Genomic DNA, 12880 nt, shown 5'->3' with positions numbered 1-12880 from the left:
TGAATCATAATGTAGCCATTGATTCCTCAAGTAAACCTTCCATTCCTGACTTGTTACTCCAGCATAGGGTTAAGTCTCCTTTTTTGTTTCTCACAGCACAGTGTATTTTCTTCCTTCATACCAGTTATTATGGCCAGAATTTATACATCTGTTTTGTCAATTAAATGATTAATGATTAATGGTCATCTTCAGTATTATATAAACTCCAGAAAGTCAGTGGCCATGTCAGTCTTTGCTCAGCATGTGATTCCCAGTGCCTAGCACATAGTAATCACCTCTATAAATATTGATTAAATAAAGGACTGACTATGTATCAGATGCTCTCTGTGCTCAGTGCTGTATGAAGGAATCAGTGATGCTACCCTTCAGGGTTCTCTAATCTGTTGGGGGGAATAAGACACTAACACAAAGATTACAACAAAACAGCATGAGTAATAAGTACCATAAGTGTAATATCTGTAGATTTAAAGAGAAGAGAGATCCATCTGATTTAATGATCAAGACCTGACAGGATTTCAACAACTAAATATGTAGAATATGTAAATATTCTTCTGGGTAATAGGAATAATCACATTAAGGAAAAGTTGAGTTGTTCAGTTTGGCTGCAGCATAGGATATATGAATGTGTAAGAGATAATGTCAGAAAAAAATAGTTTGGGGCCAGAACTTGGAGGCTCTTGAATGCTTGAGTGAAAGATACAAGGCTAGATGGCCTTAAGCTTCCTTAAACAAACCAACAAATAAAAAATGATTATCTATTAAGTCCTAAACTGAAAGACATCACTAATCTGTAGGTTTGCAACTAATTTCTTATGCTTGGTCTACCTGTGATTTTTATTAAAGTTATTTTTCTATTAATAAAATATTCTTAGCAAAGACTGTGAAGATTTGGCAAAGAGATAGTTTCAGTGTTACTTAAAACTATCTGAAGTGGACTGTTAATTTGAGGGAGAAAGTGTTATCGTCGAAAAATATTTTATATGAATTCTTAAGCATATAATAGCTTAAGCTTTGTGATAAAACTAGTCTTTGTTTACTGAACACATCATTAAAATCATTTAGATTGTTTTTAAAAATGAAAATATGTAAGTGCAGATTAACTAATAATACATAGTTTATTTCATGTTTATATAAAGAGCATTTTAAATGCTCTTGTAACCTATCCTAAAATAGGTTAACTTGTCACCTATCCTAAAATTCACTTTGAGAAAAACTGCTTGCCCAGCTGCTTTACCACATTATGAATTCAAAACTTTAGAAATTAAAAATTATAAACCATTCAAACATTGTTTTGTGTGATGTGCATATTTTAAGGTTGCTATCTCAGATTACCATATATCAGTATTTTAAAACTGAGCACTTTTAAGCAACTTGATAGTGTGTCCATGGGTTACTTTGTCCTCTTTAGTTGACTTTGGTGTAGTGTATCACTGGATACATTTTAAGTACTTTTTTGTGAGTATTCTGATTTGATACGTCATAACAAAAACTCAATTTTTATGTAGTCAAATATATCTGTCTTTTTTCTTTAAAGTTTCTGGCTCCCATTTGATACAGAACCAGATTTCTTCTAGTACCTTTTTATTTTTTAACATTCAATCTTGAGTCTGTTAGGTGGTTGCCACTGTCTCCTGGTTTCAATGCTGATAAAGTTTTCTTCTTTACTTCTGCTTTCTCTTGGTCATTTTGTAGGGAGGGGAGTTTTAAACCAGACATTTCTTTGAAATTCATTTTGAAGTTGCCTGGCATTTAAAATCTACTCTGGTTTAAAATGAAGAAAGTCAATCGGAGAAGGACAAACATTATATGTTCTCATTCATTTGGGGAATATAAATAATAGTGAAAGGGAATATAAGGGAAGGGAGAAGAAAAGAAATGTGAGGGAAATATCAGAAAGGGAGACAGAACATAAAGACTTCTAACTCTGGGAAACGAACTATGGGTGGTGGAAGGGGAGGAGGGCGGGGGGTGGGGGTGAGTGGGTGACGGGCACTGAGGGGGACACTTGACGGGATGAGCACTGGGTGTTATTCTGTATGTTGGTAAATTGAACACCAATAAAAAATTAATTTATTAAAAAAAATGAAGAACCAGAAACAGATTGTAAGGAAGTTGAATTCTTTAGAGAAATTGAACAATCGTATATTGTTACCCAGTCAAGATTTTTTTTAGTCTCTTAAAAACAACATTAAATTATTAGAGAAACAAAGTAGGTCTGAGAAGAGTAGATACGACAACAACTTGGGCTTCTCAGAAGTCCTCCAGAGACCACAGGCAGTGACTGGTTTTCTAATGCATCAGTCTACATACCCTGTATCCTATAACAGCTTCTTGGGGGAGAATTGTATTCATAGCCTTTCAGCTCTGCCATCAACAGAGCAAAGGAGTCTTTTCAAAGGTAGTTAAATGCATTAGTGTACACTGCCCCAAACTTAGTAGGTGTTTAATAAATAGTTGCTGAATAGAATGCTGGAAACACTGTTCCCTGGTCTGGATCTTTTATATCAAACACCATGAGAAAACATCAGAAGGAAGATTTTTCAGTGAAATTTGGAGTTTAATAGTATTTTCCAAATGTTTGTAAATACACTGGAGTATTTACAAGAGTAAATACACTTTTACTTACTAAGTAAGAGTGATGGTAATCATCTCTGATTGATGTAATTCATCTCTGAATTACAACAAGAATTATAAGGCTAGGGCAGCCTGGGTGGCTCAGTGGTTTAGCACCGCCTTCAGCCCAGGGTGTGATCCTGGAGACCCCGGATCAAGTCCCACGTTGGGCTCCCTGCATGGAGCCTGCTTCTTCCTCTACCTGTGTCTCTGCCTCTCTTTCTCTGTGTGTGTCTCTCATGAATAAATAAATAAAATCTTTTAAAAAATGAATTATAAGGCTATATCATCTGAGAACTATATCGGAATTGTTAAATTTTAACTACATAAGTTCTAGAGCAAAATATCATTTTTCTAGAATAGTTCAGAAATTTGATCTACTAAATATTCTGGGTATCTGTTAAGTAGCTTGTATAATGATATAGGTTAGCCAGTTTTCCAATAATTAAAATACAATAAAGTCATTTAGTGCCAAAATGCTATTGAATATAATTTCATCCTTTTCAGATGGTTTAGGAAGTATCATAAGATCTAAAATAGGAATTATCTTTTGCTAGATCATTTATTGTTATATACTATAGAAGTATATAACTTCTATATAGAAGCACATAGAAGAAGTATATAACTTCTATATAGAAGTGCATAGAAGAAAAGTATGGTTATATGAACTTTCTGTCAGTTCATAATGTAGAAAATGCTTTTATTGTCTATAGTAATTGTTGCAGTTGATACACAAATGCTAACTGATCATAACATTCAAGACCCCTTCCCCCAAAAAAGCCTTAAAAATAATAAAAAAGATTTTTGAATTTAAACCTTTTGGCAGGAAGACTCTTTGACATTTTTGAATTGGGCACTGGCTTGATCAAAGAGTGTTTTGAAAGATCTGACAGTGATAGACTGGACAGACTGCTGCCAGGGGGAGCAGATGGGCTTCGGGGCAGACTTCAGCACAAGGAAGCTGGTGACAATGAGATCAGAAATGAAAGGACAGAACAAGAGCTATTTTAAATGAAGAAATAATGTTTCTTACTAACTGACAAGATAAGAGATTAAATTGGGGAATCATCTAAGATGATTCTGAGACTAGAAAAATGGTGGTAGAAATAGAGAAATAACTTGCTTAGGAGAATGAGATTGTAAATGAGGCAATTGAGTCTGGTGTGATTTTGGTCTTTGATGATCTTGTAAAAAAGCAGTGTCAGTGAAATAAAAAAAAAAGGGACTGAAAACTACATTAAAATTAAGACTTTCTGCCTCAAATTATCATTCATGTATTTGAGTCCAGCAGAAGGATACTGGGTTAATATCTGCTTGTTTTAATTTCTTGACTTTATTTTGCAGAAGGGACCAAGGTCCTCACAAATCTTCATTTGTTTATCTTTGTTCTTCACAGTAAATAGTGGCAATTGGAACTCTTAAAAATGAATTTACATTTTTATTTTTTGCTGTAAATATTAGAGTGTTCTGTATATATAAGAGCACATGTATTATGTATAAAATGGTGTAAAAAGTAAAATTTCCTGGAGCAGGGATAGAGTCATCTTCATAATACCGTTTTCTAAGTGGATTTTTAAGATTTTGAACATTAGGGCGCCTAGGTGGCTCAGTCAGTTAAGTGTCCAACTCTTGGTTTCATCTGAGGTCGTGCTCTCCTAGTCCTGGGACCCAGCCCTGCCTCAGGTGCCACATTCAGTGCAGAATCTGATTCAGATTCTGTCTCCTTCCTCCTCTGCCCCTCCCCACTCACACATGCTCTCTCAAATAAAAAATTTTAAAAAAGATTTTAAACATTAAATATAATAATTTGCACCTTTTCTATCTATGTCCACATATAGTGGATTAATTTATTTACTCCATCTTTTGTAATATTGTTGATTTACTAGAAATTTGTATATCCTTAGGACGTTTTCAAATGTCATCATTTTGTTAATGATTAATTATTTTTGGAACATCTGTCTAGATCCATGATTATGTTCATTCCTCTTCCCTGCAGATGATGGAAAGCAGTATAATTCGCTGAAAAAATCAAAGACGCATGTCATAGTAATGATTTCAAACCTTCTTTTTAATTGTTTTAAGGCATGGTTTTAGACAAAATGATGCATATAGTTTGTTTAATATCTCATTTAACAAAAGTGCACAATCTTCTTCATGGTATGCTTGTGTGGTTTAGAGTATTGATCAAAATTTATTTTCTGTATGTTTTCTTAAGAATAATAGCAATTTGTAAATGAAAGTTATAAAATTTACTTATAATCATTTAGAACATAGGTCAACAAGAAAGGATACAATTTGGTGGAAAGTAAAGAAATAATTCGTGTCACATTAGAGCTTAAAAAAAAGAGGTAGATAATGACACTTTTAAAATCTGGTATGGGGCAATGGGTGGCTCAGTGGTTAAGCATCTGCCTTTGCTCAGGTTGTGATCCTGGAGTCCTGGGACCAGGCCCCCATCGGGCTCCCTGCAGGGAACCTGCTTCTCCCTCTGCCTATATCTCTATGTCCTTCTCTGTGTTTCTCATGAATAAACAAAATCATTTTAAAAAATAATATAAAATCTGGTATATTATTTGTTCTCATGTATTGAATAAATGTTACAGTTTTGAAGACTAGTCATAATCACTGAAGAACTTCTCATTCTTGAAAATGGGACAGCTCTACTTTAAATAAAATAGTTTGAGTGAGTAAGGCGGTTTTAGCTGTTACATGTATGCTGTGTAGACCTTAGAATGATGAAGTTTGGGCCTTTAGCCCAATATTATAACATATTCATTTCTGTGATTTTTGTAGATGGCTTTTTAGCTTTTTAGACCATATTTTCTCCATACACAGATTTGAGATGTTGATTTTGACCTTTCAGTCAAAACAAAAACTCTAAAATATTATAAGGTCATTTATTATTTATAATTCAGGTAAGAAAACATGTATATAAAAGGACCTTAGAGTTCATAGATATGCATATTGACACAAAGTGATAGTCTTATAATTTTATTATAATATCCTAGCTGTATATTTGCCAAATATTTTACATTTTAAATATAGGAGCCAAGATACTTCCTATACTATGGGGTAATATACCTTGATAGTTAAATTAGGCACCAGTTAATGAGATGTCTCCCTTATTTCTCCCCTGCCACATATTATGTCACTTGGTCTGTAACCGTAATAAGGATGCTGATGGCATTGATGCTCTAGGAGATCCTTTATCATTCCTTTACTCAAAATGTTGTCTCCTGTTATTCTGCAATGTATTAAGACATGAGTGTCTCAAAATGCCATGTACCAAATGTTCTTTCTCTCCACTCTCATTTTTAGATTTAGCTCTTACTTAAAATGTTCCTGATTTTCTCTGACCAGGTGATACATAATAAAATTACATGTTGATTTGTTCATTTTACACTTATCGATTCCTACTCTGTGTTAGTCACTATGCTAAGCCCTGGATTTTCATTCAGAAGACACAGTTCCCACCTTCACAGAATTTCCAAAGTATTGAGCATATGGAGATGAGAACAAACTATAATACAATGTGGCTATTGTTGTAATGAAGGTCTGTACTGTAGAGTGGGAGATTGGGAAGTGTAGAGTGTGTCTGGAATGAGTCTGAATAGGAAGGCAAAGTCAAGATTGGGAAGGGCCTTGAACACTGTATAAAGGAATTCAGATTTTATTTTGTCATAAATATGAGGAAACTGAAAAGTCTTGAGATAAAGAATGGCATCAGAATTTTTATGTCGGGAGAGATGAATTGAAAGGGATAGTGACTTGCAGCAGGAAACTCATAAAACTGCATTAGTCTAGATGAGAGATATTTGTGACCTGATTTAAGATTAAGACCTTTTAGTTTTTGGTAATTACCTCATTTTCTTGGTACTCCTTAAAATCTGGAGAGAAGTAATCTTGTTAATCCTGTTCACCATTTGTTCATCTTTTGTATCAGGTTATTTCATAGGCAGGTGAAGCTGACCCAATCTATAGCCTGTCTTTTCACTTATGAAGTGCCCTGAGTAATCTTGAAAAATGTATATCCAGTCTGGATTTCACATTTGTATTTGAGTGAAATCTAAATGTTAATGGATTAGGGAATACATTGCAGGTGAGGTAAAAAGGTAAGGGGCTTGTGTCTGAAGGGAATAACAAACAAGTGGGGAATACAGGATTAAAGAAATCAAGGAAAGTTTTTTGTTGTGTTTATTTTGTTTTTTAAGATGGCAGAGGTTCTAATATAGGAGCTGATGGCTAGGAAATGGCTAAAATAAGAGAGTGTTTAACTTTTTTAATTGTTGAAGTAGTGTTAAGGTGGCAGAAGATGGGGTTCCAGAGAGCACAGGAAGATCAATAAGTCTTCTATAGGAAGGAAAGATAACTTTCCCTCTGCAGTGGAGTTAGAAAAGAAAGGAGGAGTGAGGTATAGGTAAGGTTAGAAGTGGGGAGAACCTGCTTGTTAGCACACTTAATGAAATAGGCAACAAAGAGTACTAATTGAGAAGTGAGGTAAAGATTTCCAATAATTGGGATCCCTGGGTGGCGCAGCGGTTTAGCCCCTGCCTTTGGCCCAGGGCGCGATCCTGGAGACCCGGGATCAGATCCCATATTGGGCTCCTGGTGCATGGAGCCTGCTTCTCCCTCTGCCTATGTCTCCGCCTCTCTCTCTCTCTCTGTGTGTGTGTGTGTGTGACTATCATAAATAAATAAAAATTTTTAAAAAAAGATTTCCAATAATTGCTGAGGAAAATTCAGAGAGGAACCTAGCAACTAGGAATATCATGGAGTGGGGTTTTTTTCTTCCTGCCATCCATTTGTGGGCTGAAAAAAATGGATGATTGAACTAGTCCAGAGTTGGAGTGGACTTAGCTTGTGACTTGATAGGAGTTAAGCTTATTTTGTTTTATTTTTTCTGTGTGTTTGGTTCACCTGGTTTTTCATTCTGGTCTTCCATAATTTTCTTCTGCAGGTCTTGATGACTGTCTACAGCAGTACATTAAGAACTTCGAGAGGGAGAAGATCAGTGGGGACCAGCTGCTGCGCATTACACACCAAGAGCTAGAGGATCTGGGGGTCAGCCGCATTGGCCATCAGGAGCTCATCTTGGAAGCAGTCGATCTTCTATGTGCACTGGTAAGGACATTAACTGGTGCAAAGGGAAACTTGCATTATGTCCTTCTAAAATCTTTTCCTTTTTTAGTTTATTTCCTTCTTTTTTCTTCTCTATTTAAAAATAATTTACATGCAAGTAGGAAAAACTCCCCTAATTCTCAACTGATTGGAAATGGTATTTTCCTCCTTTGTTAAATTTGGTATATAATATACTGCCAAATTAAAAATTAAAGAGGCTTATAACTCAACCAGTGATATTACATTTAGTTACTTCAGAAACTTTATGTTAGAGCTCACTAAGGGAGGTTTCACAGCATCATTTGGAATATACAATTGTATATAATCAGTTATAAAGTCCATTCCCTTCTAAAAGTTTTGATTTAGTTTCTTAAATATTAAGAAATCCTATTTTAGAAAAATCACTCTTAAAATAATCAAATTATTTGAATGTTCTAAGTGTATATATCCAGTAAAAATTGAGTATTGTACATTATATGGTTACTTTTGTCAACATATGAGAGAAATCAAGTGTCAAAATAATCCTACAAGATTCTGATAATAAATATTCTGAAAGGAACATAGATATTTTTTTCTGTGTTAGGTAAGATGACACCTGATTGGTTTTAAATTCTTACAGATATTTGTAAAGGGGCTAGAACTACAACGAGAAAAAAATACATCAGTATAATAATATAATAATCTGTGATTTAAATTTGGCTCAGTCCATTACTGACACTTGTGGGCAAGTAATTTCATCATAATCTTGGTTTGTTTATTTATTTTTGTTTTTTAAATCTTTTATTTATGAGAGAGAGAGAGAGAGAGAGAGAGGTGGGAGCGGCAAGGAGCAGAAGGAAAGGGAAAAAAACAAATGCCCCACTGAGCACAGAGCCTGACGCAGGGCTCAATACGACTCTGAGATCATGACCTGAGCTGAAATCAAGAGATCAAGAGTTGAACACTGAACTGACTGAGCTGCCCAGTAGCCCCACCTTGGTTTTTTATTTTTAAGATTGTATTTATTATTTATGAGAGACACAGAGAGAGAGGCAGAGACATAGGCAAAGGGAGAAGTAGGCTTCCTGCGGGGAACACAATGCAGAACTCGATCCTAGGACCCTGGAATCATGACCTGAGCCAAAGGCAGATGCTCAACCACTGAGCTACTCAGGCACCCCCCACCTTGGGTTTTTAATATAAAATGGAGATAATAACAATTGCCTCTTGGAGGTGTTGTGAAAAGCAAATGAGATGGTATTTGTGTAGTGCCTGATTCAGTGCCTGGCACACAGTAGGCATTCAATAAGTAGTTAACTATTAAAATGGTGATACGTAATAAGAAATGAGTAGATAATTATACATAATTCAAGAATCAATTAATACACTCAGCACTTGTGTGTCAGATGTAGATGTAGTTCCTGCCCTCTTGAAAAGCCTATGGGGGAGAAGTGACATACAAATAATCACAATATCGTAGTATAATTAGTAAAATAAAAGTATGAGCTAAGTGTATGGGGGCACAGAAGGGAAAACAACTAGCTTTAACTATGGCAGGTGGGTTCGTATTGCAAAAGAGATGATATTTAAGGAGCCTAGGGAAGGATGAGCATGTGTTTGGAAAACAAGAGGGAATGGCACTCCATGTAGATAAAACAACACATGCACAGGCACACAGAATAAAGAGCATGCCTGGTGGGTTTGAACATGGTTATCTATTTGAGATTACAAAAATAAATGGGAAACAGTGGCAGAAAATTAGCCTTAAAAGATAGAATTGAGGGATGCCTGGGTGGCTCAGGAGTTTAGAGCCTGCCTTTGGCCCAGGGCATGATCCTGGAGTCCTGGGATTGAGTCCCACATCAGGCTCCCTGCATGGAGCCTGCTTCTCCCTCTGCCTGTGTGTCTGCCTCTGTGTGTGTGTCTCAAATAAATAAATAAATAAATAAATAAATAAATAAATAATCTTTTTAAAAAATAAAAGATAGAATAGGCCCAGACTACAAAGTACCTAAACATCATGATAAGAGATTTATACTTTCTAGTGTGAATATTGGGAAACCATATAGGAATGATCAAATATTTGTTTAAAAAGGTAGTGAAGAAATGGGTAGGAAATATCAGAAAGGGAGACAGAACATAAAGACTCCTAACTCTGGGAAACGAACTAGGGGTGGTGGAAGGGGAGGAGGGCGGGGGGTTGGGGTGAATGGGTGATGGGCACTGAGGGGGGCACTTGACGGGATGAGCACTGGGTGTTATTCTGTAAGTTGGCAAATTGAACACCAATAAAAATAAATTTATTATAAAAAAAATAAATATAACTACTACAAAAAAAAAAAGGTAGTGAAAAGGAGGGAATGGAGTGGGCACAATCTGAAGACCAGATGAACAATTCAGAAGTGTTTTAAATAATCAACTTAGGGGGATCCCTGGGTGGCTCAGCGGTTTAGCGTTTGCCTTTGGCCCAAGGCGCGATCCTGGAGTCCCAGGATTGAGTCCCACATCAGGCTCCCGGCATGGGCCTGCTTCTCCCTCCTCCTGTGTCTCTGCCTCTCTCTGTCTCTATGTCTATCATAAATAAATAAATATTTTAAAAAAATAAGCTATTAGTAGGTTTGAACTAAAGATGTGCAACAGGAATAGAGAGGATCTGATGAATATGAGGAGTGAGATAAAGGGAGGAGTTGAGAAAGTCCATATTTTCTAGCTGCAGAGATAGAGTAGATAATTTTGCAATAATGAAGATGAGCAATAATAGCAAGAACAGATTTAGGTGGGAATATAAATTGAGTTTTAGATTGGTTGGATTTGAGGCATCTCTGAGTTATCCAGAAAAAGATACTCATCAAAAGTTGAACATATGAATTTGGAGTTTGAGAAGTGGCTGAAGATAGAGATTTGGTAGTCTCCAGGATATAAAGATTGAATCCATAGAGAGAGAGGAGATCACCCAGGGAGGGCCTGTAGAATGTAATAAAAAAAAGGACTCAGCTCCACACTGGGGATGGGAAGGAAGAAGAGGAGGCTGCAGAGAAGACTTATGGAGTGATTGGAGAAGTATAAAGACAGCTTCAAAAGAAGTGTCACAAAAGCAGTGGGGAATGAGTGTTATTTTCATTAAGGAACATCAATAATATCATCACATTTCACTAAAAGCCAATAGGATAGGCAAGGAAAAACAACCTGACTGAGGGGTACCTAGCTGGCTCACTTGAAGAGGATGCTACTCTTGATTCTCAGGGTCATGAGTTCAAGCCCCATGTTGGGTGTGGAGCCTACTTTTAAAAAATTGTCCTGACTGAAAACAATTTCTAAAGTAGAGTACTATCTGAAACCACATTGATTGAATATTTACCTCCCATTTATACATCTCAGTCTTAACGTTAATTGTCATTTCCTCAAAAATACATTCTCTGATTATTCCCTCACCATTGGTGGAGGTTAACTACTTACTGTTATTCTCTTAACTCTCGTCTCATTTTGTAATTACATATTTATGTGTGTATTTATCAGTTTAATGTCTGATTCTTCTGCTAGACTGTAAGCTTTGTGGGAAAAGTAATTGTGCTTATTAAATACCTAGTGTGTAGCATAGATGCCTGGCAGTAGTGGATGCTGAATAAATATATTTTGCAAGTGGTGTTGTAAGAGGCTTGACATGTTTTTCCATGATAGTTTGGGGATCTTCTTATTTCCCCATTCCTGAGATCAGAGAAATCAGCTTAGAGTAGAACACACATTTGCACTCTAACTCATATCAGAATCAGATCACAGAAATCATGCTTGATGTAACAGATATTACTCAAGGTAAGGTAGGAGTCCTCAGTGTTTTTGCATAATGGTCTCCAGATCTGAGTCAGTGCGGCCATGAAGGTACAACAGAAGTGGCTTGGAGATTGATGCATCATCTAGCAGTTCTCTATTTGCCACATCTTTTTTTGAAGAGAGGGAGAGAATGGGGAGGGGCAGAGGGAGAGAGGGAGAATCTTCAGCAGACTCCATGCCCAGCATGGACTCCAGTGTGGGGCTCCATCTCATAACCCTGAGATCATGACCTGGGCTGAAATCAAGAGTCAGATGCTTAACCAGCTGAGCCACCCAGGTGCCCTATTTGCCACCTCTTTTATAACAGTAAATAGTTGGGTATGTCAGAGTTTGAAGTTCAGGATGTTATGTCTCATAAGCAGGACTCCTCAGAGATAAACCACTTGTGTGCTGGGCTTCTAACAAGATTGATGATTACAGCACTACCTACAAGTAGTCTAGACCTCCAGACTTTAGAGTTTGGCCCATGAACAATCTCTGCTGACCTAAACTTGCTTACAAAGATGGCATGAGAGATACATGTCTAGACCATTTCAGTGTTCTCAGCATAGAGCTGTGGTAAATCTCTTAGATGCTGAGTTTTAATTCTTCCATAGTTCTACATTTAAACACCACAGTGTTGCATCATTTTCTTGGGAAAAAACACATTAAATTCATTCTTTCTGTGTTTATTCAGCAATAAATTGGTCACATTCCCCAAAGAGGACAAATATTAAACTTCCCTTCTACCACTTCCTAATGACTATACATCAGTAAGTTAGAAGTGCAGATATCGAGGCACCTGGATGGCTCAGTGGTTGAGCATTGACCTTTGGCTCAGGTCATGATCTCGGGGTCCTAGGATCAAGTCCAACATCCAACTCCCTGCAGGGAGCCTGCTTCTCCCTCTCTGCCTCTCTCTGTGTCTCTCATGAATGAATAAACAAAATCTTTTTTTAAGTGCAGATATCTTCCATTTTGTGTAATAAATATTTTCCAGTGAATATAAAGTGAATTTCTGAGCAATGAATTCTGATTTATGTTCACATACCATTATTAAATTAGGAGGTGAGATCCCTCATCAACAAGCTGAGTTGACTAGACCAGGAGGTGTGCTATTGGGAATGGGGTATTGTGTCTTTTCTCTTTGAAACTTAACTGTCTCTATTGGCTTTCTACTTTACTTTTTTCCTTACATCTACTGTTTTTATTTCTTCTTTTAACAATTTTATATATTTATGCTCAGACAGTCATGCCACAAGAATTGCAAAGGTGTAAAAAGCATACTTGGTGTTAAGATGTATACAATCTAGTAAAGAAGACAATAGTCAGATAATATAGATTTAAAGAAAATCTCAGGGGA

General features: G+C 36.4%; 1 protein-coding gene across 5 annotated transcripts in view; it reads left to right on the top strand.

Annotated features, from left to right (window-relative positions):
* The window catches only part of CNKSR2 (connector enhancer of kinase suppressor of Ras 2), a 275826-nt gene that overhangs the window by 44258 nt on the left and 218688 nt on the right, over positions 1-12880 (top strand). For all 5 annotated transcript variants that reach the window (XM_077889011.1, XM_077889013.1, XM_077889010.1 and 2 more), the window contains exon 2: positions 7571-7734. In XM_077889011.1, the coding sequence (XP_077745137.1) occupies positions 7571-7734 (164 nt within the window). The remainder of the gene's footprint in view (positions 1-7570; positions 7735-12880) is intronic.

The sequence above is a fragment of the Canis aureus genome, chromosome X (genome assembly GCF_053574225.1).
Source record: "Canis aureus isolate CA01 chromosome X, VMU_Caureus_v.1.0, whole genome shotgun sequence".
Classification (NCBI taxonomy): Eukaryota; Metazoa; Chordata; class Mammalia; order Carnivora; family Canidae; genus Canis; species Canis aureus.
This window is presented reverse-complemented; position numbering and strand designations above follow the sequence as displayed.